The sequence below is a fragment of the Babylonia areolata genome, chromosome 10 (assembly GCF_041734735.1).
Source record: "Babylonia areolata isolate BAREFJ2019XMU chromosome 10, ASM4173473v1, whole genome shotgun sequence".
Lineage (NCBI taxonomy): Eukaryota > Metazoa > Mollusca > Gastropoda > Neogastropoda > Buccinidae > Babylonia > Babylonia areolata.
In genome coordinates this window covers 23,240,592-23,267,941 of record NC_134885.1, presented here as the reverse complement: position 1 = coordinate 23,267,941, position 27,350 = coordinate 23,240,592, and the positions used below count along the sequence as shown (strand labels likewise).

Here is a 27,350-nt window from a genome sequence, read left to right as displayed (position 1 = left end):
TGAAAACAATTCTATGGTTCTGTTTTTATGTCATCCCGAAAAAACATCTCTTTTATCATTAACATGACTCAAAGCACCTCCGAACAAACAACAGATCGTATCAGTCAAATTTGGGTTCGGAAAAAAGAAAAAAGAAGAAGAAGAAGAAGAAAAAAAGTACTCTGTTACGTTTTCAAAATGGACACTGTTCAAACACGAGCTAGATCAGTGGTCAGTGAAGTATGGTTGGCACTGTGAGGTCATCCATAGCTTTCGTTGTTCCCACTTGGCATGATCCAACATCGGTAATGACGCTCTGTCGCCCTTTATGCCCTACCTCCTTCGATAATAACTGTCCAAGAATACCAGTCCCAGCATAGACAGGCAACGCTACACAATACTGAGAGCGATGAATGGCTGGCTATTGTGTCTTGCGTCCCTGAATATAACCTGTGATATTTCCAGCCTGACTGGGTGTGATGCTACGCTTGTGTTGGCTGGGGTGCCGTCTAGTGTCAACAGGAAAACAACATCCGTTGTTTTGTTACAGCAGTGACATGACCCTTATGGTGAGGTTAAATCGGGGAACAATGAAAGCGATTTTGGCCAGGGTGTTCTCCCTTTATCTGTCAGGTACACAGACAGGTGGCAGTTTCATCTGAAAATGCCACTTTCTGGCTTCCCTTGTCTCCGCCCCCCCCCCCCTCCCTCTCCATACCTCAACCTCTCTCCCACCCAATTAGATGAAAAGCCAGGGGAGCTTGTGATGCTGACGTTGCTGTTTTTTTCCCCCCCCCCCCAGCTCACGTTTTCCCCAGTTCCCTTTCACGTCACAGACATTTCCCCTGAGGCTGCTTTTACCAACAGGAACAATACAGAAAATAAAAGGAAAAAAAGAAAGAAAAGAAAGAAAAAAACCAAAACAGAACGGCCTGCTTCTGACATCCACAGCATACAGCATGTCAACAGCCATCCCTCGTCCTGACTGGCTCGTGTCGGCCTCAGCTCGTAGCAACATCCCATCAGTAAAAAAAAACACTCCGCCACTTTCACAGCACGTCAGAGTCTTTGAGGAAGACACAAAGCTGGCGGCGTGTTTTTAACTGAACGTCTGTCGTGCAGTCAGTCACCGGCCACGAGCCAGTCAGGACAGAGAGGTCACAGCTGTCTGCGTGCTGCCGGAGTCGGCTCTGGCCCAGCAGAGAGAGGAGGGTTGTTGTTCCTTACGTGAGGATGCAATGGCAGTGGGAGCACCTAAAGCAGCTCTTGTGGTACGCATTTTTCTCTATCTCAATCTTTTCCATGGCGTACACAGTTTTCTGGCAGGCCCCGCACTTCTCCAGCTGAACGGCCACCCTCATGCTCTTGCTGCGGCCCACCTGCCAGGGAGGGAGGGCCAGCCACACCGTTAGTTAGTGCACAAGGGGGGAGAGCACTGGGGCCCAACAAGGGGGGAGCACTTGGTCAACATGGAGAGTATTTTAGTCAACATGGAGGGAGCATTTTAGTCAACATGGAGGGGGTATTTTAGTCAACATGAAAGGAGCATTCAGCCAATATGGAGGGAGCATTCAGTCAACATGGAGGGAGCATTTTAGTCAACATGGAGGGAGCATTTTAGTCAACATGGAGGGGGTATTTTAGTCAACATGAAAGGAACATTCAGTCAACATGGAGGGAGCATTCAGCCAACATGGAGGGAGCATTCAGTCAACATGAAAGGAGCATTCAGCCAACATGGAGGGAGCATTCAGTCAACATGGAGGGAACGCTAACAGACACGACACTTCCTGTACTGCTGATGGTCTTTCACTACATCACACACTGCTCACATCACACCCCCCTTTCACCCCTTCACCCAGCCACGTCCCTCATGCACTGTATGTGTACAGCAGATCTGTATGACAGTCAGTCGTATCTGACTGTGAATCCGTGTCTGTAAACTATGATGGTCACTTTGTGTCTGACTACAGTCACCAGAACAGCAGAAGAGTCAACTGCTGTCCCGACTATCTGGGCTAGAATCTGATTACAGTGGAGAGTGTTTAGCTCAAGTTGCACCTCCACTCTAGCGAGCCAAGAGGGCTTTAGTAGGAAAATCGATGTGGGGTTCCTCCCAAAGGCCAACTGCCCCCCCCCCCCCCCCCCCCCCCAAGGCTGCAGCACTAACAGCCAGTGCAATCTTGCCTCCTAATTTATGCTTCCTGCGAACGGACCCGTTCTTCCCAGCATAAACGTCGTAACTTTATGGTATGTGAGCACTAGGATACAGAAGGTACCTTTCCCCACTTCTCTTAACGTTTGTACAGGGAGGATGGGGGGGGGGGGGGGGGGGGGGGGCGAGGGGGGGGGGGATGGAGGGGGGGGGGGAAGAGGGGGCACTCGTTAGTCCTCCATCATACCAGTCATGATCATCATCATCAACGATACGTTATCAACAGAAGCACATCAACATCAGCAAACTACACATCTGTGCAATGACAACACGGCACAACACACAACACACACACACGTGTTTGACGTATGTTTCAAATCATTTCCTTGAAAGGGCAAAAAAAGGAAGGCGTCCAAAGCGAGACAACCAGTTATGAACCGATTCTTGGGGTTTGTTTCTTTTTTTTTCCTTTTTTTTGGTTTTGTTCTGTACTCTCCTCCACTTGTTCACATGCGTTTATTCTATTAAACAACAACAACAACAACTGCTATCTTCGGGGAAAAAATCATTTTCCCTTAGCACGAGGTCTCTGTTCTCAATACATCATATTTCGCAATGACCATTACAAAGTCTTTTCAAAAACACCGAGTATGACAATTTTCCCAGATTACAATTATATAAGGCTTGTCTTCGATAAACGAATTTTTAAAAATAATTTTTTTTTTAAACCATAACAACGACAGGTTATCTCATCAATAAACTATGAGATAATTCACTCAAAAAGTATAATTTAAAGTACGATCAGTGACTAACTCACGAAACTTTACCAGACTGTGGTGAGATTTCTTTGACTTTCCCAGTAAGTCACTAAGTGGCTCAAATTCTCTCAAAACCTGCACTGAATCTGCCTTGAATCATATTTCATAGCGAGTCAGTGGCTAAAAAAAAAAAAAAAAAAAAATCAAAACCTGCACTGAATCTGTCTTGAATCATACTTCTTAGCCAGACAGTGGCTAAAAAAATCTTTGAAAATCAGCATGGTTCATGTCTTGAATGAAAACCTTCCTTTCTCCCGTTCAAATGAGGATAGGGGGGGGTGAAAGATGAAGACTTTGTTAGCTGTGGAAAGCCACTTCAAGGGGCTACTAGTAGGAAACGTGAGAAAAACAGAAAGAACGAAAAATCCGCAGGAGTATGAGAGGTTTCCACAGGGATGGAGAGAGAGAGATCAGATCAGGTGGCAACACAGTCACACTGGACGGACACAACTACAGCATGTGGCAAGGTCACAACACAGACATGCTAATGGGCAGGTACGTGTGTATGTATGTATGTATGTGTGTGTGTGTGTGTGTGTGTGTGTGTGTGTGTGTGACTGTGGCAGAAAGACAGACAGACCGACCCACCCCAACTGGATTATATATTAAAAATAACAAAGAAAACAGAAAAAAAAGCAACAGTCATAAAATCAATGTACTTAACCCGCATTCTTTAATAGGGAGGAAATCAGTTTCTTTTATATTTTACAGAACATAATATTATTCATTAATCAACAAAAAAAAGTTATTTATGGAAGGAATAACCAAAACGTTAAGTGGCATGCAGTTAAGGTGACACTGTGCTAGATTAAAAAAAGGGCAAGATATACACAAGCATTATATATATATATATATAATCTGAAAATAAATAACCACAAGAACGAATGAACTAAACAGCACATCAGCTTGACTGAAAAACAATAACAACAACAACAACAACAACAACAACATGCAAATGAAGCACACCAATCTGCCTAGCAGTGACAACACAGCAATCCAAAACAGTTTGAAAGCAACTGAATCTCATCATTTCTACTCACAGATGCAATTTCACCTTCTGTCACTGATTCATTCACGCACACACACACGCACACGCACGCAAGTAGGCACACACACACACACACACACACACACACACACACACAATCTCTCTCTCTATCTATCTCACACCACTTATTGGAGAAAAAAACAAAACAAAAAAAGACTTGCAAGCTTTCGAAGGAGCCCTTGTACCTTACAGCTCACAGTGAACAGACAGTGTGGAAGGAGCCTTTGTACCTTACAGCTATGAGAGAACGGACAGTGTAGAAGGAGCCCTTGTACCTTACAGCTCACAGTGAACAGACAGTGTGGAAGGAGCCTTTGTACCTTACAGCTATGAGAGAACGGACAGTGTAGATGAAGCCTTTGTACCTTGCAGCTCACAGTGAACAGACAGTATAGAAGGAGCCTTTGTACCTTACAGCTCACAGTGAACAGTGTGGAAGGAGCCTTTGTACCTTACAGCTCTGAGAGAACGGACAGTGTAAAAGGAGCCTTTGTACCTTACAGCTCACAGTGAACAGACAGTGTGGAAGGAGCCTTTGTACCTTACAGCTCTGAGAGAACGGACAGTGTAGAAGGAGCCTCTGCCCTGTACAGCTCACAGAGAACGGACAGTGTAGAAGGAGCCTTTGTCTCTTACAGCTCAGAGAGAACGGACAGTGTAGAAGGAGCCTTTGTCCATGGCAGCTCCGACAGAAGGGACAGTGTAGAAGGAGCCTTTGTCTCTTACAGCTGAGAGAGAACGGACAGTGTAGAAGAAGCCTCTGTCCTGTACAGCTCAGAGAGAACGGACAGTGTAGAAGGAGCCTTTGTCCTTTACAGCTCAGAGAGAACAGACAGTGTAGAAGGGGCCTAAGTGCAGTACAGCCCTGCACAGTCCACAGACCAACACACTCTGGGCCTACGCTCATGGTCCCACACTCAAGGTCCTACACAGGGTCCCACACTCAAGGGTCCTACACTCAAGGGACCTACACTCAAGGGTCCTGCACTCAAGGGTCTTACACTCGGGGTCCTACACTCAGTGTCCTACACTCGGGGTCCTACACTCAGTGTCCTACACTCGGGGTCCTACTCTCGGGGTCCTACAGTCCTACACTCAGTGTCCTACACTCAGGGTCCTACACTCAGGGTCCCACACTCAGGGTCCTACACTCAGGGTCCTACACTCAGGGTCCTACACTCAGGGTCCTACACTCAGGGTCCAACACTCAGGGTCCTACACTCAGGGTCCTACACTCAGTGTCCTACACTCAGAGTCCCACACTCAGGGTCCTACGCTCAGCGTCCCACAGTCCGCCAGAAGGAAGCCAGAGTCTGGACGTGGGGCAGTGACATCACTTTCCATGTGATCCCCGGGAAACGGCAAAACGGAAAATAGCAACACCATGGGAATGACCCGGAGGACAACCACCATCACACACAGCATAGCGGTCAGCTACCGCAGCCCACGGCTCAGCGAGTGGCAACAGTGAAATCACGATCCTCCCGATAGACCGTCACACTGAGTGACTGAAAGTACGACCCCACTGATATGTATATTTTTAGATCAGTGGTACGACCCCCCCCCCCCCCTCCCCCCCCGCACGCTGAGCTGTCTGAGGTGGAAAAAGTGTTGGAGGAGAGGAGAAGGACGGAGGAGGAGGAGGAGGAGAGGGAGAAGGTGGGATAGCTGGCATCAGTGCGGACACTGACCCAGGCATTTATTTGAAGGGCCCTCACACGGACCCGTTGTGATCCACGCCGTGTGAGGTACTGGCTTTGATGTGAACGGATCAATACAGGGATCGATCATCACCAACTGTGCGTCAGCTGTGGACAAAACAGAAGAAGAAGAAGAAGAAGAAGAAGAAGAAGAAACAAAGAAAAAAGAAAAAGAAAAAAAAAAACCACAAAAAAACTGCATGTCCGACTGAATCATTCTCGTTCTGTGTGGATCGATCGATCGTTCTGACGCCGCTGTGAAACTGACATCCCGTCTTCGTTATACGTTCCTGCCTCCCCTCCCCTCCCCACCCACCCTATCTCACAGCAGCTACCCCCCCCCCCCACCCCCCGTCCCCCGCCCCCTCCCAACCATTCTCCCCCCCCCCCCCGCCTCCCCCCCTCAGACTCCCTCCCCTTTCCCGTGGCTGCAGCAAGTTTGCAGCGCCTTGCCCATCCTGGATCTCAAGGAAGCGGTGTAGTTACTGGTTTCCAGGTTTTCGTCCCGCTACATTCACGATCCGCCGTTCAACGGACAGCACAGAGCCGAGTTGGTGGTCCAAACCCCGGCTCTCATGGAATCTCGGAGAAATAAAGGTGGCCTAAAAGTGCACTGTGCTTGGACGGTCTGTGGAGTGATGGCCTGGAGGTATAACGCGTCCGCCGAGGAAGCGAGAGAATCCGAGCGCGCTGGTTCGAATCACGGCTCAGCCGCCGATATTATCCCCCCCCTCCACTAGACCTTGAGTGGTGGTCTGGACGCTAGTCATTCGGATGAGACGATAAACCGAGGTCCCGTGTGCAGCATGCACTTAGCGCACGTAAAAGAACCCACGGCAACAAAAGGGTTGTTCCTGGCAAAATTCTGTAGAAAAATCCACTTAGATAGGAAAAACCAATGAAAAAAAAAACAAACAGATAAAACAACAACAAAAAACAAAAAAAAAACTGCACGCAGGAAAACATGCAAAAAAATGGGTGGCGCTGTTGTGTAGTGACGCACTCTCCCTAGGGAGAGCAGCCCGAATTTCACACACAGAAATCTGTTGTGATAAAAAGAAATAAAAATACAAAAAAAAACAACAAAATAATATCATGTAGACCATAAACGAGGAGATGGCAGACAGCAGATGAAATGTTACGCGGTGTGTGGTGGAGTATCGGACAGAACAGGAGAACTGAAAACTTGAGGTTATATTTTTTTCAGTTCAGAATGACTATTTTACCTGTGATTTTTTTATTTTATATACATATATTTAATCCTTACATTCTTATCGCATGCTTGGGAGTTTCAGACAGTCTGTCCGATATCTACAGGCAATCTTCGGAACCGCGCTGATGGCAGATTCCGTGCGGATGTTCTCTGCGTAGTTCTTGTGCCGCACACACCACCTTCTTGGGGGTCAGGCAAGGGAGGCACTCTGGTAACACGATCCGGTTCACTATCTTCCGTTCTCATTAGGGCTGGCTCTTCTTCCTATCTGTGTCTGTACACGTCAGGGCTGGCTTGTTGCACTCAGCTTTTCCCAACGGCACTAAGTTTGCTCAGCTATAAGGATTTTCTTTTAATTAAAAGTCTACCGAAGTTTCGATTCAACGCAATACAGATTGAAGTTCGTATCCTCCACACCCGAAAAGAGGCAAAATAATACATTAAAAAAAAAAAAAAATCGCTAAATTAGCGTTAACATAAAATCAATTCTTAAAGTCGAGCAAACATGTCGCTGCAACTCCCACGTTCATTCGCATACATTCAAAGTACGAGTGAGCTTAAGTTACGTGCATGACCGTTTTTAACCTCGCCATTAAGGCAGCCATTCTCCGTTTTCGGAGGAGCTTGGCGCTGTCGGGATTGCTCTTGTAACCCAGTCCTGGACCTGACCAATGACAGACAGCGGGCAGCTGAAGTCTGGTCAGTCTGCTGACGACTTGACTGTTTCAGGCATTCAATGACAGGTCCCTTTTGAAAAGAATGCGGAGGATTCATCCCCGTCCCTCCCCCTCCCCCCCCGCCCCCTTCGTCACTCTGCCCTCTCTCTCTCTCTTCAAGTTCTACAAATCCTTGAAATTTACTGAGACTGAAAAACAAATGATGTATTCTCTATATGTTCTACGAATCCTTGAAATTACTAAGACTGAAAAAACAAATGATGTATTCTCTATATCCTTGTGTTTGTATCTATCTCCTTTCTCCCCCCCCCCCCCCCCCCAACCACCCACGCCCCCCCCCCCCCCCCCCTGAACAGTTCCTCCTCTCTCTCTCTGAACAGTTTCTCCCCTCCTCCCCCCCCCTCTCTTTCTTCCTTTGTATCTCTTTCTTCCTTACCTTCTTCATTCCTTCTCTCTTTCACGCACACGCATACTGTGTTATTTTGTGGAGAATTGTGTATTTTCTATGCAATTTTTTTTCCGTTCTTTTGTTTTTATGTTTGCTGTTGTTGCCATGCCATGTCCATGTGCTTTCCCCCACTTTATTTCTTTTGTATTTCCTACTCAAGTTTATACATTTTGTGTATGAAGGTAGGATGAATAGAGGTCGATAAGCGCCTATTCCTTTTCCCTTGAAAAAAAAAAAAAAAGTTTCGATTTCGATTTCTCTCTCTCTCCCTGCCACCACTGCACAGTTGCCACGATACAACTGTATATTTACGACGCTGTAAACTGCATCGTGACAACCTGAGATTGTATATATATAACTGCAGATGATAGATGAAAGATTGGAAAAAAAAGAAGTTAAATAAAAACCAGAGCAACGATGACTACCTGTCAAGACAAACAGGCGCCGCCGTGTGGTTGCGGGGGATTATCTGAATGTAATGTGATGATTCACACACACACACACACACTGAACTCCACCTAGCTTCTTTCCTGATGCAATTCATGACTCATCGCTCCATACAGAGCTTCAGGATCCAGTGAGTCACACACTTCAGACCGATGGAGATGGAGAAGAAGAAGAAGAAGAAGGAGAAAAAAAGAAGAAGAAACGAAAAAAGAAAAAGAAAAAGAAAAAAAAAGTCGGCCACGCAGTCTGCCTGCCTACCCTCCAGCAGAAGAAGATTTATGAACATGTGTCGCGCACAATGACAACCAAATTGATCGGATGCACAGCGACATCCGACCCCTACGGAAAATCTGTCAACTGTACGGTTACCTGAAGAGTTGTTCTCTCCCAGTATACGACTCGAAATAATAGAATACCACTGGAAACAGTTGGGGGAAAAATCCCCAGAAAAAAACGCAACAAGCCTACAAACTATAATGTACTGCACGTCTCTCTCTCTCTCTCTCTCTCTCACACACACACACACACACACACACAATATCAATCACAAGATAAATACCGGGGTACTAAACACGAACACAGAAGCTGAATGGGAATGCTGCAACTGTCTACGACATACATAAGCATCATCGAAAACTACAAATAAATCTATCATTTAAAAAAAACCCAAAAACAAACAAACAAAACAACAACATCAACAACACATCATCGTCTCATTACATCAAAATAGCTTTGCACTAAAGAAGGGTGAAAGCAATAATAATAATAATAATAACAATAACATATAAGAAGATGAAGTAGAAGAAGAAGAAGAGGAAGAACAAGAAGAAGACAATACACATAAAAAATTAAAAAAAACGGAGACGAAGACAAAGAAGAATAAAAAAAAAAGATGAGGTGAGGAGGCAGAAGAGGATAAAGAGTATAATACACTGACTGAGGAACAGAACAAGGGGAAAAAAAGAACAACAACAACAACAAATAAATAAATAAATAAATAAATAAATCAAACGAGTGAGGAGAAACAGGTGTCACAGCTACCAACCTTATCTGGACTGGTCTCCCTAGAGTTTCTATCGTCTGAGTTTCTATCCTCTCCGTCCTAGAAAAGCAAACAGGGCCGTCACAACATCCAGCAAACCACTGAAGCATCAAGGCAACGGGGGTGACACACTCAGCATCACTGACATCAAGGCACACACATCGATCACAATCAGTGCAATCGGCAGTCACAATCAGGGCACATGTCAGTCACAATCAGGGCACATGTCAGTCAAAATCAGGGAAGATGTCAGTCAAAACCAGGGCACACGATCACGATCAGTGCAAACATCAGTCAAATCCACGGCACATGTCAGTCAAAAGCACACGTCAGTCAAATCTAGGGCACGAGTCACAGTCAGTCAGTATTAGCACCAGTAACGGTCACTACTAATGTCCACATCCAGTCAGTATTACCACTGCAATCATCAGCATCAGTGCAAACACGAGTCACTGCCAACAGCAGTCAGCAGCTATGCCGCAATCTGTCGAAACTACAGCAAAGACTGGTGAGTCTCACCGAAGTAATCAGTCAGAACCAGTGCAATAAAAAAAAACACAAAAAACAATCAGTGCGATCATCAGTGTCAGTGCAAATATCGGTCAGTGTATCAGTGCAGTCAGTAACAATGCAACCATCAGTCAATATCACAGTCAATCTCATTGCAACCACGGGTATCAGTGTCGTAGGCAGTCATTCACAGTGCAAACATCATACGTCAAGAGTGCCCAAATCAGTAGGCATCGCTCAGAACATCAACCAGCAACACAGCAAACACCAGCCAATATCTAACACAAGCGTAACCAACCGTCCAAAACAGAACAATCGGCATCCTATGCAGAACATCAATCGATTAAATATCATGTCAATCCAATAACAGCAAATGCAATGCAAAGATAAGCAGTGCAGAACTATAACGCAATACAAATATTGTCAGCATCGTGGCTAAAAAAAAAAAAGACAAATATTCTGTAATGATGAAGATGTCAGACAAATCTACACAATCTGCCGTCAACAACAACTGAGAAAAGCAATATGGATGGCAAAATCAGTGGCTTCCAATCTTTTTTTTTTCGTTCAAAGTAGTTATATAATTAACAATATTCCTTTGAAACAATTTCCGACTGACATTTCAAACACACTCGCCCCCCCCCTCCCCTCACACACACAAATATACATAAAGAGAGAGAGGAGGGGGAAGGGAAAGAAGAAGACCAATATTGTGTTGAATGGGTTGATCAGGTGCTTTGCATTTGCTTGAAACTGCGTTTACAAACTGTATATAAACTACAAAAAAAAAAACTACAACTAGTGGAACCGTACTCCAACCGAACAACAACAAAAAAAAAACAACAACAGATACAACTACCAGTACATTTACAGCCGCTGCCGTTATAGTCTCGCATATTCGTAACGCATATTATTTTTTAATGGACAGCGGACAGTCGTATATTCCGATCAACAGCATTATTCACATCCGCAGCGATTCTTGCACAACCCCCCCCCACTTTTCTCAAGCGATTAATCCCCTCCCCCCCCCCCACCTCCTAAATCCCTCGGCCCCCAAGCCCCCCCCCCTCCCCTCCCTCTCTTCCCCACGGGCACCTTTCTCCTTCCGTTTTCAACGAATAACGAATACATGACAGACGACTATCTAAATGTATGTTTTAACAACGCGTGCTCGCATTTACATACTGGTATTGGAGAGAGGGGCCGCGTAGACACGCGCGCGCACACAGAGACTAACTTGACACATGTACACGAACCCTGTCTGTCCCGCACCCATACAGTTGAATTTCCGTATGCCATCGATAACAAACTGTTATTAGTGTTAAGGTAACATCGTTTCGCCTTCGCCTATTTCCTTCACCGACGAAAATTGCAGCAAATTAGCCAGGTGTCACATCTGACGTATGCGTGCACGTGTGTGTGTGTGTGTGTGTGTGTGTGTGTGTGTATGTGTGTGTGTGTGTGTGTGTGTGTGTGTGTGTGTGTGTGTGTATGTGTGTGTGTGTGGCAGAAAGCACCACCATAGCATGCCACTCCCAACAACCAACTGAACACAGAAGGATGTATGGACTGAGTTCAGCAAATCACTCCCAAATAAAACTGTGGCTGCCTCAACAACCTAAAAAAAACCAACAACTGTGCAACAACACGAAACAGCACACGCACGCGAAAAAAAAAACGTGCTCAGCATACTCAACACGCCCACTGCGTGAAAACTCCGTACCATCCTGAACGGGGGAGTGCACACTGCAAAAAAAAAAAAATCCTTGAGAGTCCGTGCGTACAGGCCGCTGTGATGTACACGTCTGTAATGTACTGCAGGTGAATGGAACAAGCTTTTTAGCTTGTTGCGTTTTCCTCCCACAGTGTGTGGAGGGGCTGGGGGGGTTGTTGGCTTCAATTGGTGACACCTCCTGTCACCAGTCCACTCACTGCCACACCACACTGCCACAGGACAACAGCAGCAGCCTGGTCGCTGACAAAACTGTAACCCACCACAACCACAGCCACCACTCACCCACCACACGACTTTTCAGTCCCGTGCCCGAGAACCGCACAACCCGACGCCTTTTTGTGTCCGACACGTTCGCGACACCTCCACCCCTTTCCTACAACATGGCTGACACCGGATCCTTGTCAAAGTCTCTCTCTCTCTCTCTCTCCCTCTCTCTCTCAGCCTAGTTTGAACTGTAATGCAGGTATATTTTTTGTTTGACTGTGTTTATTGATGCTCACAGTGTCGTGATGTTTTGTTTGTAAAATAATGTTCACATTTCACTTAAGGGGCCTAGGCCTATACATGAATAAACCATCTTGAATCTTGAATCTCTCAGCCTTGTCAATACCACCCCCCCCCCCCCTCTCTCTCTCTGGTCCTTGTCAAAATCTCCCCACACCTCTCTCTCTCCCTCTCTCATCCTTGTCAATACCACCCCCCTCTCTCTCTCTCATCCTTGTCAATACCACCCCTCTCTCTCTCTCTCATCCTTGTCAATACCACCCCTCTCTCTCTCTCTGGTCTTTGTCAAAATCTCCCCCACCACTCTCTCCAGCTCTAATCCTTGTCAATACCCCCCCCCTCTCTCTCTCTCTGGTCTTTGTCAAAATCTCCCCCACCACTCTCTCCAGCTCTAATCCTTGTCAATACCCCCCCCCCCCTCTCACTCTCTGGTCTTTGTCAAAATCTCCCCCACCACTCTCTCCAGCTCTAATCCTTGTCAATACCCCCCCCTCTCTCTCTCTCTGGTCTTTGTCAAAATCTCCCCCCACCTCTCTCTCTCTCTCATCCTTGTCAATTACCACCTCTCTCTCTCTCTGGTCCTTGTCTGTCCCTGTCCCTCTCTTTCTAAGGTCCTTCTCTCTCTCTCTCACTCTCTCTCGGGTCCTTGTCTCTCTCTCTCTCTCTCGTTTTCGTTTTCGTTTTATTAAGCTGACATTCCTCCCTCAGCAAATGTGTTGTCAGTGGCGTGTGACGATTTTAAAAGACGACACTCGATCACGCTGATCTCATGGGTGATGCCCCGAGGGTTAAGCTACCTCTCCACTGGGCGGATTCACTCTGCCCTGTACTGTGTGTCCGCATCTTCAGCGACGAGACATATTAAAGACGGAGAAAAGGGCGGCCCCTGAGGGGGTGTATATATGTTACAATAATTACATGTCATTTACGGTTCGTGACACTCGCTGGTATCATCCCACCACCATCAGCCGTCACCGCTTTCCGTGGTCTGTTCTCGGTTTACAAGTGTCTAAATTACGCTACAATCAAAATATATTATGGAACTGAGATTTTTTAAAAGTGTTTTCTGTGCTTTTGTAAATAAATGACTAACAAGAAGTTTGAATTTTGACAATCAACTTTAAATATTGTCAATATCAAAATAAAGAGAGAGAGAAAGGACATTTGAGAAGTAAGGGAATTGGAAGATGAAAAAAAAGGGAAAAGAAAGAAAGAACGACAGATAACCAAGAAGAAATAAAGAAAGACGCACAAAAGACATAAGGGGTGGGATGGACGACATCACAGTCCTCTATGTGCATGATAGTCGTGTCCGACTATGGCCACCAGGCATCTGCTGTCCGGACTATCCGACTATCTGGGGTAGAATTTGATTATTCTTTTATAGTGGAGAGTGTCTTGCCCACGTTACATCCCCCACTCTCTCGGCCAAGAGGGTTTTTAGGACAGACAGCGTTGGGGTGGTTCCCAAAGGCCAACTTGCCCCCAAGGCTGCAGCACAAAAAGCCAGTGCAATCTTTCCTCCAAATTTCATAGTTCTTCACTAAAAGACTAAGCTGTAAATGACTTCCCATTCCGTTGCAGTGGAGAAATTGATCAGCTGCTCTCACTTTGCTGTAGGCTCAACTGTAGGTTTACGTCAATCTGTGGTATAAGCCGGGCATTGGGCCTCTCTAAGTACAGAATCAAACACTGAACAGAAACACCATCTTGCAAAATTTAGTTTGAGGTTATATTAGGCCACCTTTTTTTTTGTTTCACAGAACAGCTGGCGAGAGCTTGTGGCCTATGCGAGAGCTGACAGCTGCTGAGCTCTTTTTGCTAAGCACTGCTGAGCGCAGGTTTCTTACTAACAAGGAGTGGTTTTGTATTGCCGAAATAAACGACTGACTTGCTGACTCTATGCAATGTCTGATACCACAGGGGGTGGGTGGGGGTGGAGGGGAGGAGGGGTCACGTAAAAGTGAGTCCCCACATCGAACTGAAAGAACAATGAGGCTGGAAGAGTAAAGAATTGAACAACAATAAATAGTGGTAACTCTCTCCATTCAGTCCCCCCATGTTAACTCCACTTTTTCCCTCGCTGCTGCCTGCTCCCTGCCACTGGACGATGGAACAGCACAAGAGGCAACTGACGTCCCGACTATCTGGGCCTGAATTCGATAAACGCGGGGAGTATCTTGCCCAAGTGACACCCCCCCCCCCCCCCTACTTTCTCAGCCAAAGTGGGCTTTAGGATTGTCGGCGTTGGGGATGGTCCCCAAAGGCCAATTAGTCCAAAAGGCTGCAGCACTAAGAGCCAGTGTGCAATCTTGCCTCCTCGTTTGAAAGTGATAGTACTTCACGAAAGACTTGGCTGTTAATGACTTCCCATTGCAGTGGACTAATTGTACAGGCACGGACTATACACTCCCTTCACTTTGTTCTCTCTATATGGCACACAAACTATGCTGATTGTGTGTGTGTGTGTGTGTGTGTGTGTGTGTGTGTGTGTGTGTGTGTGTGTGTGTGCGTGCGTGCGTGCGTGCGTGGGTGCGTGCGCGCTCACGCTCGACTACTTATACGTTAGTCCTCATATGCCGGGGGTAAAAAAACAGGATGTATTTGATTACCTTGACTACTGGAAGAAAATAAGTGTGACTAAGGGTACTTACCACACTCGGAAATACGTCATGAATTTACAAACAATGTAACTGTACTTGCTCTCTCTCTCTCTCTCTCTCTCTCTCTCATGGACAATGAGTTGCCGAACGACGAAGAGAATGAGCAGTGCTGTGAATGGTTAACAATGAAGAACCAACACTCCTCTAACAGCTGTGTGAAGGGCGTTAGCCTAGCAAAGTCGTTGAACCCAATTAACTCGGTCGAACGACGAAGCGCGGAAACGAACCATCCTTCGGTGGATTGCTAGTGAACACGGGACAGTCACTGTGGTTTGAAGAAACGGACAACTTCACTGTATTAGTGTTTAAATAAATGCACGCATTCATTTGTCGGTTTCTGCATTGAACAGAGCGACTGAATAGGTTTTGCATGGAAAGGCGCTATATAAATCGGATTACTACTACTACTACTACTATTGCCATTATTATTATCATTATTGTTGTTTTTCTTAGTTCTGAGACCAAACGAATCGCATTCCCTTTCTTCCCAGTGTGACCGGAAAATCAAACAGAGACGTCTTGTCATTCGGGTGAGATGATAAACCGAGGTCCCGTGTGCAGAACGCGCTTGGCGCAACGAAAAAAAGAGACGTGCTCGAAGTTGACGAGAAGCTCTGACCCGAATAAGCAAAACACAGTAACTGCCTGTCTCATCAGAAAGGCCACTGTTTGTGAAAACCGGTATGGTTGGTGCACAGGTCTGGTTTAGGAGAAGAAAGCTGGGTTCTGTGAACACGATCTTATGTATGCAGAATGTATGTCAGTCAGTGCGTGTCTCGTGAGAACAGCTCTCTCCATCTTTCTGTCTGTCCCTCATGTGTGTGTGTGTGTGTGCGTGCGTGCGTGCGTATGTGTGTGTGTGTGTGTGTGTGTGTGTGTGTGCGCTCGCGAGCGCGCGCACGCGTGTTCGTGTGTGTATGTGTACGCGCACGCGCATTCAGCTGCTTTGTTCCGAACCCATCAGGTGAGTTATGACTGAAGTGATGGCAGACCTTTTCTGCAGTACGAGCGGCGCAGACAAACAGCGTTGGTTCGGCAACATCTGACGGCAAAGCACCAACACCCAACAACTGTGTGGTAATGGAATTGGACCAGTGCCTGTACCCAACAGAGTAGGTGAAGATAGGTACACTGTCTTGGACCAGTGCCTGCACCCAACAGAGTAGGTGAAGATAGGCACACCCACTGAGCTCGATGGGGCACACCCTCTCTGCCTGCAGGACCCATTCCCGGGTGAACACTGAACGTTACCCACACCATCATCAGACCGCCATCACCCCTCCAGATAAACTGAAACTGTACACAAAACGGGGGTATCAACATCACCCTTTGGCAACATCCACAATTTTCCCCCCTCAAGACGGAATGAGTAGCGTTCACAAGGCGTGGACATTCACTCCCTCATTCACACAGAGAGGTGGATGGGAAGAACTGTGGCTATTGCCCGCTTTTTTTCTTCCTTTTTTTTTGGTACTGGCCACATCAGCGCGTTGGGATGGGTATATGCGAAGATCAGAAACCTGCTTTTGTTATTTAACAGATCGGATGTAGCGAATATGGATCAGTCTGCACGCTTAGACACCTTGCAGCACGCACCACAACAGAAACGAACCTCGCAAACTGTGGGGCATGCTCGCTCAAACGGTAACTTCGGAGTACTCTCTATCGCCCAACTGGGTTGGGTTCTACATGCGGGTAGAACTGGTAGCTTGGGTTCTTTATGCAGAAAATGGAATAAGCGTTCTGACTGAGGGCCGACACGACGGGGAAAGGAAACGTTACGAACAGAGATGTGTTTGAAGGCAAATGAATATGCACAATGTACACTTTTGTTTTTCTCTACACCCAGCCCTTTTGAACCGGGACCTATTCATTGCTCGGGAACCATAAACACTAGAATGCTCGGGACGAAAGCGGAGATGGTAGGTATACACCACAATGGTTCCTTACCTGCAAGGAACCAGCCAGCATCAGCAACCACACACAGCACAGCGCCAACACTCAGTGCCAGACTCTCAGAGATGTGTGGTGAATTGTGCACCTCCACACACACACACACACACGCACTGACGCACACGCACACACCAGTGATGCTGGCACCGCTGAACACGGCTCTGTCTGCAGCTGCCGGTTGCTGCTTATCCCCCATCCTCCTTACCCTCCCTTCCCCCTACCCGCCCTATCCTCCCTTCCCCCTACCCGCCCTATCCTCCCTTCACCTAACCTCCCTTCACACTGCCTCCCACAGTAGTTTGGCCATGGCCTTCACCAATCTCTTCTTTTTAAAGGGGGCCGTGGTTTTGGCTCAAGGTGACTCCTGTGCTTCGTGTTTGGGAGAAAACTGAACTGCGGCACGCCTCTCATCCCCCCCACTCCTCCTCTCCCTCTTTCTCTGAAAATATCACGCCCCTCCTACACACCCACTTTTCAACGATCACAACACAAAAATGCTGTTGGGGGGGAAAAATGAACACAAGAAAACACGAAATCACGGTTAAAAAACAAACAAACAAACAAAAAAACACACGAAAAACCCACAACCCAAACGAAAGAAAACTGATGACGTACCATTTTTTGTTGGTTGGCCTGCAAACAACTAAACGTGGTTGTTGTGAGAGAGCAAGTCTGCTCTCTCCGCCCTTCACTTACAGTGTAGTGGTCCCTACAGCACAGTGGGCACGCTCACATCTGTCGGCAACACGCACCCACTGAGGGCTGCTCTGACATTTCCGTCCGTTCACTGTGTAACCCAGCTTCTGGGCAGAAACCACGGGCCACGTTCAGCCTCAACAAACCGTCAGCTGTGCTGGGCTGACACGCCTGTGTTCATGTTCAGCCTCAACAAACCGTCCGCTGGGCTGGGCTGACACGCCTGTGTTCATGTTCAGCCTCAACAAACCGTCAGCTGTGTTCGGTGGATACTCCTATGTTCAGCAGCGGAAATCTCAACACCTCACGTGAACCTAACGTTTCGTTTAATTAAAAGGAGTGAAAACGAAGGGCTTTTGGAAGCGACAGAAGTTGTTCGTTTGTTCGTTCGAATAGAATAGAACAGAATATGTCTTTATTACCAAGTGTACCGGAGTCACAAGGAATATAGAGGGGGGGGGGGGGAGGGTTAGTACATAAAAAGGTACAAACATCAATCGAAAATGAAATACAAACACAGATACAGTAGAATTTAGGATACCCCATACAAATATCAATCGAACATATACAAACACAGATACAGTAGAATTTAGGATGCCCCATACATGAGCATATCAATACAAGAACTAGTGCACACTTAGGGTATCGGTGTCACGTTGGTGGGGTGTGTGGTCTGTAGTGACGAGTTTCACGACCTACTGGCGATCTGCCCTGAAGGTCAAGCTGTTCGTGGCTGTGGTCTTTTCCGTGAAGGGTGGTGTTATGTGTGTGGTCGAGGCGTTGGTCCTGTGGGTGGGGTGTGCAATTGTGGGGAAATGTGGGTGCAATAGCCGAGTAGTTAAAGCGCTGGACGTTCAATCTGAGGGTCCCGGGTTCGAATCTCGGTGCACCTGGTGGGTAAAGGGTGGAGATTTTTCCGATCTCCCAGGTCAACATATGTGCAGACCTGCTAGTGCCTGAACCCCCTTCGTGTGTCTGCGCACGCAGAAGATCAAATACGCACGTTAAAGATCCTGTAATCCATGTCAGCGTTCGGTGGGTTATGGAAACAAGAATATACCCAGCATGCACACCCCCGAAAACGGAGTATGGCTGTCTACATGGCAGGGTAAATAAAAACGGTCATACACGTAAAATGTTACATGTTTGTCTGAGTGTGTATGCGTGTGCGTCTGACACAGGAAACGAATGATGAGCGCCCAGTGGCAGCCGTCAGTCGGCTCTACCCAGGTAGGCAGCCTGTGGTGCAAATGTCCCCGTGTATGTAAAGCGCTTAGAGCTTGGTCTCTGACTGAGGATAGGCGCTATATAAGTATCCACATCAATCAATCAATCAATTTTATTTTTCTCAACTGACGACCGCCTCCGTTTCCCCTTGAGGCGTTGCTGTCTGTGATACGTTATGAACAATGAATCCCGTCCATGTTTTGTTAGCTCGCACCCTGTTTTTTCAGGGTCAGCCCCATGTGCCCGTGTTGCTGCTGGGTCGTCTGTTTTCTATCAATGACCGGCGCCATATACGTTGGCCCGTTCGCCTGAAACGTTTTGTGGAGCTGAGCACGACAAGGTCGTCAGCAGCAGAGAACGGATCTGCTGAAGAGGGTTCCGGATTCCTCACGCCACACGGAAAATGTAAGTCCTGGATTACAGTCAAGGGATGGCGTTCTTCTCTTCTCTCAGCTGTCTTCTAGTGGTTGTGTGTAATTTGTATGGTACATTAAGGGTACTTCTTTTCTGCCCTTATCTCATTAAGTATCTATGCGTGTGTGTGAGTGCGTGCATGTGTGTGTGTGTGTGTGTGTGTGTGTGTGTGTGTGTGTGTGTGTGTGTGTGTGTGTGTGTGCGCTGTGTGTTGAAGACAGAATCAGAGTGCTGACCCTTGCACGAGGCCCGACAGAGGGACAGACATACAGCCATACAGACAGACAGACAGACAGGCCGGGCGGTGTGTGAACGTGATTCACTAAGTGGACCATTAGCTGGCCGGAAGGTCACCATCGTCCCCTGCTGGCACACCGGATACCGCACAGTTCACTCCCCTTGCTGTCAAGCCTGGCCCTGTGGGGGGCACACACAGCACACAGTGAGCGCTCACAGCACTGCATAGAGACCCTCTGTCGCCGGCCTGCTGGGGGCAGGCAGCTCCCAGTGAAGCACCAAGAACACAGAAACCAAGAACCGTGGTGGTCATTTTGCCACCGTCAATCCACTGTGCTAGAACCATCACCGTTTGTCTGATTGGCTGACAAGGACGCGGTTACCGCGCGGAACCAACCACTCGATCCAGCTTCAGTTTCTCGAGTGGCTAGCCGGCGTCATTGCGGCGTTCGGACAAATCCATTTCCGCTACACCACACTCTGCTGGGCAGATGCCTGACCAGCAGCATAACTCAACGCGCTCAGTTATTATATATATATATATATATATATATATATATATATTGTGTATCTACAAGAGAGGATTTCTCGGCCCACACTAGATTTGCCAGAAGACAACACTTTTGTTGCCATGGGTTCTTTTTCAGTGCGGCAAGTACGTGCTGCATACGGGACCTCGGTTTATCATCTCATCCTAGTGACCAGACGCTCAGTTTGATTTTACAATCGAACTTGCGGGAGAAAGGGCGAAAGCGGGAATCGAACCCAGACCCTCACGGGCACTATAGATACTCAGGCTGGCAGACGGATAAGCGTCTAAACCATTCCTACCCCTTCAAGTCAGTTCTACGTTTTAACTCTCTCCATACGAACGGCGAAAGAGACGACGTTAACAGCGTTTCACCCCAGTTACCATCATCTAAATATAAAGATACCACAATTCTGACGACGGAAGCTAAAGGTTGGGTCATTCAGACACCCACTGGACATCCGAGGGGTATGTGTGGAGGAGAAGAGAGGACTGGCTGTACTGAGTGAGTTAACTCCCTGATGACGAAACCGCGGCCCCGTCGCGGACAAAACAATGGCCCCAATACTTACTTACATTCACAATCAGAATCAGAGTGACCTGATTACCTCACTAAGAGAATATAAGCCTGGTGAAGTCTGTACTACATACATGTAACAGAACGTTCACCACGGCGACTGTCCATCGTGAAATGCCATGTCATGAACCACTGACATCTGAACAGGTCTAATTTTACATCAGTGATGATGATAATAATAATAATAATAATAATAATGGTATTTACATAGCGCTGAATCTTGTGCAGAGACAAATCTAAGCCCTTTCACACCAGTCATTCACACGCATCCATAACTCTAAAACTGGAGAAACTGAGGACAAGGAAGAGGTAGGGGAGGGAGGCTATCTTGTGAAGAGGTGGGCTTTAAGGCCAGACTTGAAAAAGCTGAGTGCGGAGACCTGACGAAACGAAAGAGGAAGTTCATTCCAAATACAAGGTCCAGAGACAGAGAAAGAACGGCGGCCAACAGTGGAGTGTTTGAATCTGGGTATGCGTAAACAGAGTGGATCCGAAGCCGATCGTAGAGAGCGAGATGGAGTGTAGAAGTGAAGGCAGCCACAGAGATAGAAAGGGGCAGGTTTGTGAATACATTTATAACACAGAGTGCTGATCTTATACTTTATTCCGTGTGAGACAGGGAGCCAATGGAGGTGTTGCAAAATAGGAGTGATGTGCTCAGAACTTTTCTTTCTGAAGACGAGTCGGGCAGCAGAGTTTTGTAACTCTTGATGGGCATGGATAATGTTAACAGCTAACTGTTTCGCCCTTTAATCTCGGATGCTGTGCGACTTTTCTGTTTTGTTATTTCCAGAATAATCTCCATCCCTGTCGGGCCTCACACAGGGACTGTGTCACTCCTCGTGTTAATCAATGCGTCGCTGTAACTCGCACTGAGATGTAAGTATGTACATAATGAAGTAATTGAGTAATGCCGGTCAATGGTCACTCACCCCTGGCGGTGTTATTGAAGAGTTATGTCCCGTTCACGGACCGTGTTCACGCTTCAGTGACCGAGTCAGCTGGACTGTCCAGCTCTCAGTCCCGTGATTAGCTAGTTTAACGGGTACCCATTAGCGTTTTTTGTGTGTACAATAATGACGTACAGCGCACAGTGTCCTGTGTGCACAATAATGACGTACAGTGTCCTGTGTGTACAATAATGACGTACAGCGCACAGTGTCCTGTGTGTACAATAATGACGTACAGCGCACAGTGTCCTGTGTGTACAATAATGACGTACAGTGCACAGTGCCCTGTGTGCACAATAATGACGTACAGTGTCCTGTGTGTACAATAATGACGTACAGCGCACAGTGCCCTGTGTGTACAATGATGACGTACAGCGCACAGTGCCCTGTGTGTACAATGATGACGTACAGCGCACAGTGCCCTGTGTGTACAATAATGACGTACAGTGCCCTGTGTGTACAATAATGACGTACAGTGCCCTGTGTGTACAATAATGACGTACAGTGCCCTGTGTGTACAATGATGACGTACAGCGCACAGTGTCCTGTGTGTACAATAATGACGTACAGCGCACAGTGTCCTGTGTGTACAATGATGACGTACAGCGCACAGTGTCCTGTGTGTACAATGATGACGTACAGCGCACAGTGTCCTGTGTGCACAATAATGACGTACAGTGCACAGTGTCCTGTGTGTACAATGATGACGTACAGCGCACAGTGTCCTGTGTGTACAATGATGACGTACAGCGCACAGTGTCCTGTGTGCACAATAATGACGTACAGTGCACAGTGTCCTGTGTGTACAATAATGACGTACAGCGCACAGTGTCCTGTGTGTACAATGATGACGTACAGTGCACAGTGTCCTGTGTGTACAATGATGACGTACAGTGCACAGTGTCCTGTGTGTACAATAATGACGTACAGTGCACAGTGTCCTGTGTGTACAATGATGACGTACAGTGCACAGTGTCCTGTGTGTACAATGATGACGTACAGCGCACAGTGTCCCTGTGTGTACAATAATGACGTACAGCGCACAGTGTCCTGTGTGTACAATAATGACGTACAGCGCACAGTGTCCTGTGTGTACAATAATGACGTACAGCGCACAGTGCCCTGTGTGTACAATAATGACGTACAGCGCACAGTGTCCTGTGTGTACAATAATGACGTACAGTGCACAGTGCCCTGTGTGTACAATAATGACGTAAATGCGCACAGTGTCCTGTGTGTACATTGATGACGTACAGTGCCCTGTGTGTACAATGATGACGTACAACGCACAGTGCCCTGTGTGGACAATAATGACGTTCAGCGCACAGTGCCCTGTGTGGACAATAATGACGTTCAGCGTGCAGTGCCCTGTGTGTACAATAATGACGCACAGTGCCCTGTGTGCACAATAATGACGTTCAGCGTGCAGTGCCCTGTGTGTACAATGATGACGTACAGCGCACAGTGCCCTGTGTGTACAATAATGACGTACAGTGCACAGTGCCCTGTGTGTACAATAATGACGTACAGTGCCCTGTGTGTACAATAATGACGTACAGTGCCCTGTGTGTACAATGATGACGTACAACGCACAGTGCCCTGTGTGGACAATAATGACGTTCAGCGCACAGTGCCCTGTCTGCACAATAGCGACGGTCGGACCGACGTGCAGCGCACACTGTCTTTCATCTCACCGTCTGTCGTCACACACGGAGATAGCGTCATGACGTCAAAACGACCACAGCGCCACCACTGACGGCAACCTGATGCGGTATGGAAACGGATGATGATGATGATGATGATGATGATGATGACAGAGGTGGTGTGGTGGTTTTGGTGGCTGTTAAGCTTATTCTTTGGTAGTGGCAGTCTGAGTGGAGTTGTACTGATAAGTGGAGTGATGGCCTAGAGGGAACGCGTCCGCCTTGGAAGCGAGAGAATCTGAGCGCGCTGGTTCGAATCACGGCTCAGCCGCCAATATTTTCTCCCCCTCCACTAGACATTGAGTGGTGGTCTGGACGCTAGTCATTCGGATGGGACGATAAACCGAGATCCCGTGTGCAGCATGCACTTAGCGCACGTAAAAGAACCCACGGCAAAAAAAAAAAAGCGTTGTTCCTGGCAAAATTCTGTAGAAAAATTCACTTTGATAGGAAAAAACAAATGAAACTGCACGCAGAAAAAAAAAAAAAAAAAAAAAAAAAAAAAAGTGGGTGGCGCTGTAGTATAGCGACGCGCTCTCCCTGGGGAGAGCAGCCCGACTTTCACACAGAGAAACCTGTTGTGATAAAAAAAAGAAATACAAATACAAAATGATGGGATGATGTTGACGACGACGAATATGATTACGTCGAAGGACAGGTGCACTTGTTGAGATAGCTGACGGATTCTCAGTTCTCTCTCTCTCTCTCTCTCTCTCTTTTGTATCGTTTTTGAATATGCACGGAGAAAGTTGCAAATTAACTGAATATGTATAGGTTTACTTTTCTTTTTTCTTACTTTTGTTTTAGGTTGATCACGCCGTGAGTTTGTCGAACGTGGGTATAGCCGTTTTCGACATGAGTGTTTTCTATTGTCTTGCAGCAGGTTTGTTGCTGCGACTTTGTTACGTATTATATTCATGCTGTTTGGTTTGTATGTGTTGAACGATTATTCTGATGTGTCCCATGCCAATAGGACTGTAATGTCAATGGCATTAAAACATTTTTTTAAGTAAGTTAAGTTTCTCTCTCTCTCTTTTTCTGGTCGATTCCTTAGCTCCCCCACCCCCCCCCCTCCTTTCCGCCTCCCGTCCCCCCCCCCCCCGCCCCACCCCCATTGCCCCCGACTCTCTCGCCCTCCTCCGTGTTTTGTTTTGTACGGAGGACTGGTGTCGAGAATCTAACAGACTGGCTGTACTGTGGCCGCCTCAGTTTTTGGTAAGTGGTAGATAGGATGGAAGGGGGTGGGGAGTGTTGTGTGCTACTGAGTGTATGATGTGCGTGCGAGTGACTTCGACATGCACAGATTTCATATATGAATTTATTGGCGTGGTGTACATGATGCGTGTGTGCGTGTGCATATGTGCGTCTGTGTGCGTATGCGCGTGCGAGCACGTGTGTGTTGATATCTATCTATCTATCTATCTATCAATCTATGGATTTAATTGTTGCATATCTATCCATCTATCTGTCTATCTTTCTATCTACGGATTTATTTGCTACATTCCATTATGTGCAAACAACTTATTGCTTTTATTTATGAGTAAATGTGAAGCAATTTGCAACGCAAGTCTGTGCTTTGAGCATAGATGCTGTAAGAAGGCAAGAACGTATCATGCACGTCATGTGTGTGTGTGTGTGTGTGTGTGTGTGTGTGTGTGTGTGTGTGTGTGAGAGAGAGGGGGGAGGGATTAAGAGAGAGGGGGGTGAAGAGAGAGAAAGAGAGAGACAACACGAACACACTCAATCACTCTCGTTTCCACTGACACCACAACCAAAACTGGAACACGTCCTAAACCATCACGCTGCATACACTACCCCCACCCCCCACCCCACCCCCCTTACACCCACTCCCTTTTCTCACCCACTCCACACAACAGCCTTCCTGTCCCTAAGACAGCAATACAATACAGTCTTCTTTCCCAGACCAACGATCGGGAAGAAAAAAAAAAAAAAAAAAAAAAACACCCGAAGAAGAAGAAAGCCACTTAACAAGTTTCCGCTGACATCCTACACTGACTGTATGAAAAAACGACGCGTGCATTCCACTCAACACACACACACACACACACACACACACAGATGATCGAGTCAAACATGCCGTCAGACGGGGAAAGCAGAAGAGTTAACACGGGCAGCACATCACTCTAGTCACACTCACTATCACTCTGTTCCACCCCGGGTGTTGAGAGCAACGGTTAGGACTCCCGGGGCGAAATGTCGGCTGTCATCCATTTCGTTCGTTTTTTTTTTTTTTGGTAACGAATACTTACTCTCTCAGTCTCGCACGATCAAGGAGGATCTAACCTTTTGCTGACGGGAGAAAAGAGCGAGAACTACTCATCATGTTTTTTTTTTTTTTTTTTCCCCTTTCCCCAAATGAAGAAGTAAAAAGGGAAAAAAAAAAATCCATTTCTCAACCCTGTTTCGAAACACAGGAATAATAAATAACAACAGAGTGGCAGCCGACGCTAGGCTAAAGAGTTAAGACAATTAATAGGACACAATCGAACAAAGAGGGGTGAGGGGTAGAGGAGGAGGGAGGGGGGGAGGAAAGAAAAAAAAAAAAAAAAAAAAAAAAAAGAACCACCCCAAACAAAAAGGCACGACAAACGGGGCGCTAACATCTCAGAACAAGACACAAAAACCAAAAAACAGCGGATAACAGAGAGAGCAGGGGTTTGGCGCCGCCCGCCGGAACCGAAAACTGAACCCTCGTCGAAGTTTTAGCAGCGGCGGCGGCGGCGGGGGCGGCGGCCACACACACAACCCCCCTACCCCCTCTCTCACCTGTCGGGCCGCCATGGATGCGGGTCTAGCGGCAGGGGTGGCGTAGTCTGTGGCGGCTCCCGTGGAGGCTGCGGTCTGCTGGATGTGTCTGAACTTGGCCACCATGCGGCGCGTGGTGTCGGAGCGGGGCATGCCCTCCATCCAGTCGGTGTCCGCCTCCCTCACCACGTCCTCCAGGAACACCGGCTCCGACTCGAACACTGACGCCTCCGCCTGTTGTAATCATAATAATAATAATGATGATGATGATGATAATGTTGATGATGATGATGATGGTGATGATGATGATGATGATAATAATAATAATAATAATAATAATAATAATAATAATGTGGACTGATGGCCTAGAGGTAACGCGTCCGCCTAGGAAGCGAGAGAATCTGAGCGCGCTGGTTCGAATCACGGCTCAGCCGCCGATACTTTCTCCCCCTCCACTAGACCTTGAGCGGTGGTCTGGACGCTAGTCATTCGGATGAGACGATAAACCCGAGGTCCCGTGTGCAGCATGCACTTAGCGCACGTAAAAGAACCCACGGCAACAAAAAGGGTTGTTCCTGGCAAACTTCTGTAGAAAAATCCACATCGATGCGAAAAGCAAATATAACAGCACGCAGGAAAAAAGAAAGAAAAAGAAAAAAAGGGTGGCGCTGTAGTGTAGCGACGCGCTCTCTCTGGGGAGAGCAGCCCGAATTTCACACACAGAAAACTGTTGTGATAAAAAAAACACACACAAAAAACCCCCAATAAAAATACAAATAATAATAATATAGTATGACAGTCAGTCGTGTCCGACTATGACCATCAGAACAGCAGAGGAGGCAACTGCTGTCCCGACTGATGGGCTATAATTTGATCATAGTGGAGAGTGTCTTGCCCGAGTTACATCCCCACACTCTGGGCCAAGAGGGTTTTAGGACAGTCGGCGTTGGGATGGTTCCCAAAGGCCAGCTAGCCCCCAATGCTACTACTACTACACCTCTTCCTCCTCCTCCTCCTCCTCCTACTACTACTACAAGGGATACTTGCTAAGCGTTTTCCTCCCTTAAAGGGAGATTAAAGCGCTTTACAATGAACAAACATTAAACACATACACACACGCAGGGACTTTCAAAAGGAAGGAGAAGGAAAAAAGAAAAAAGGTTTGAAGCACAAAAGCATTAAACAGATTCAAAGACTACGCCTATTACACTAAATTATGTTTTTTTCTTTTACATTACTTGATTACAAACACACACACACACACACACACACACACACACACACACAGACACGCGCGCGCGCGCGCACCCCACCACACACACACGTGGACGTACGAACGAACCGCAAACAGGCACGCAC

At 47.1% G+C, this 27,350-nt stretch overlaps 1 protein-coding gene across 1 annotated transcript in view; it reads right to left on the bottom strand.

Annotated features, from left to right (window-relative positions):
- The window catches only part of LOC143286315 (uncharacterized), a 103,835-nt gene that overhangs the window by 8,726 nt on the left and 67,759 nt on the right, over window positions 1-27,350 (bottom strand). Inside the window, exons 9-14 of the mRNA XM_076593854.1 lie at window positions 26,013-26,225; window positions 17,735-17,863; window positions 16,044-16,153; window positions 11,761-12,049; window positions 9,531-9,587; window positions 1,207-1,358 (exon numbers count right to left, since the gene is read on the bottom strand). Of these exons, the coding sequence (XP_076449969.1) occupies window positions 1,207-1,358; window positions 9,531-9,587; window positions 11,761-12,049; window positions 16,044-16,153; window positions 17,735-17,863; window positions 26,013-26,225 (950 nt within the window). The remainder of the gene's footprint in view (window positions 1-1,206; window positions 1,359-9,530; window positions 9,588-11,760; window positions 12,050-16,043; window positions 16,154-17,734; window positions 17,864-26,012; window positions 26,226-27,350) is intronic.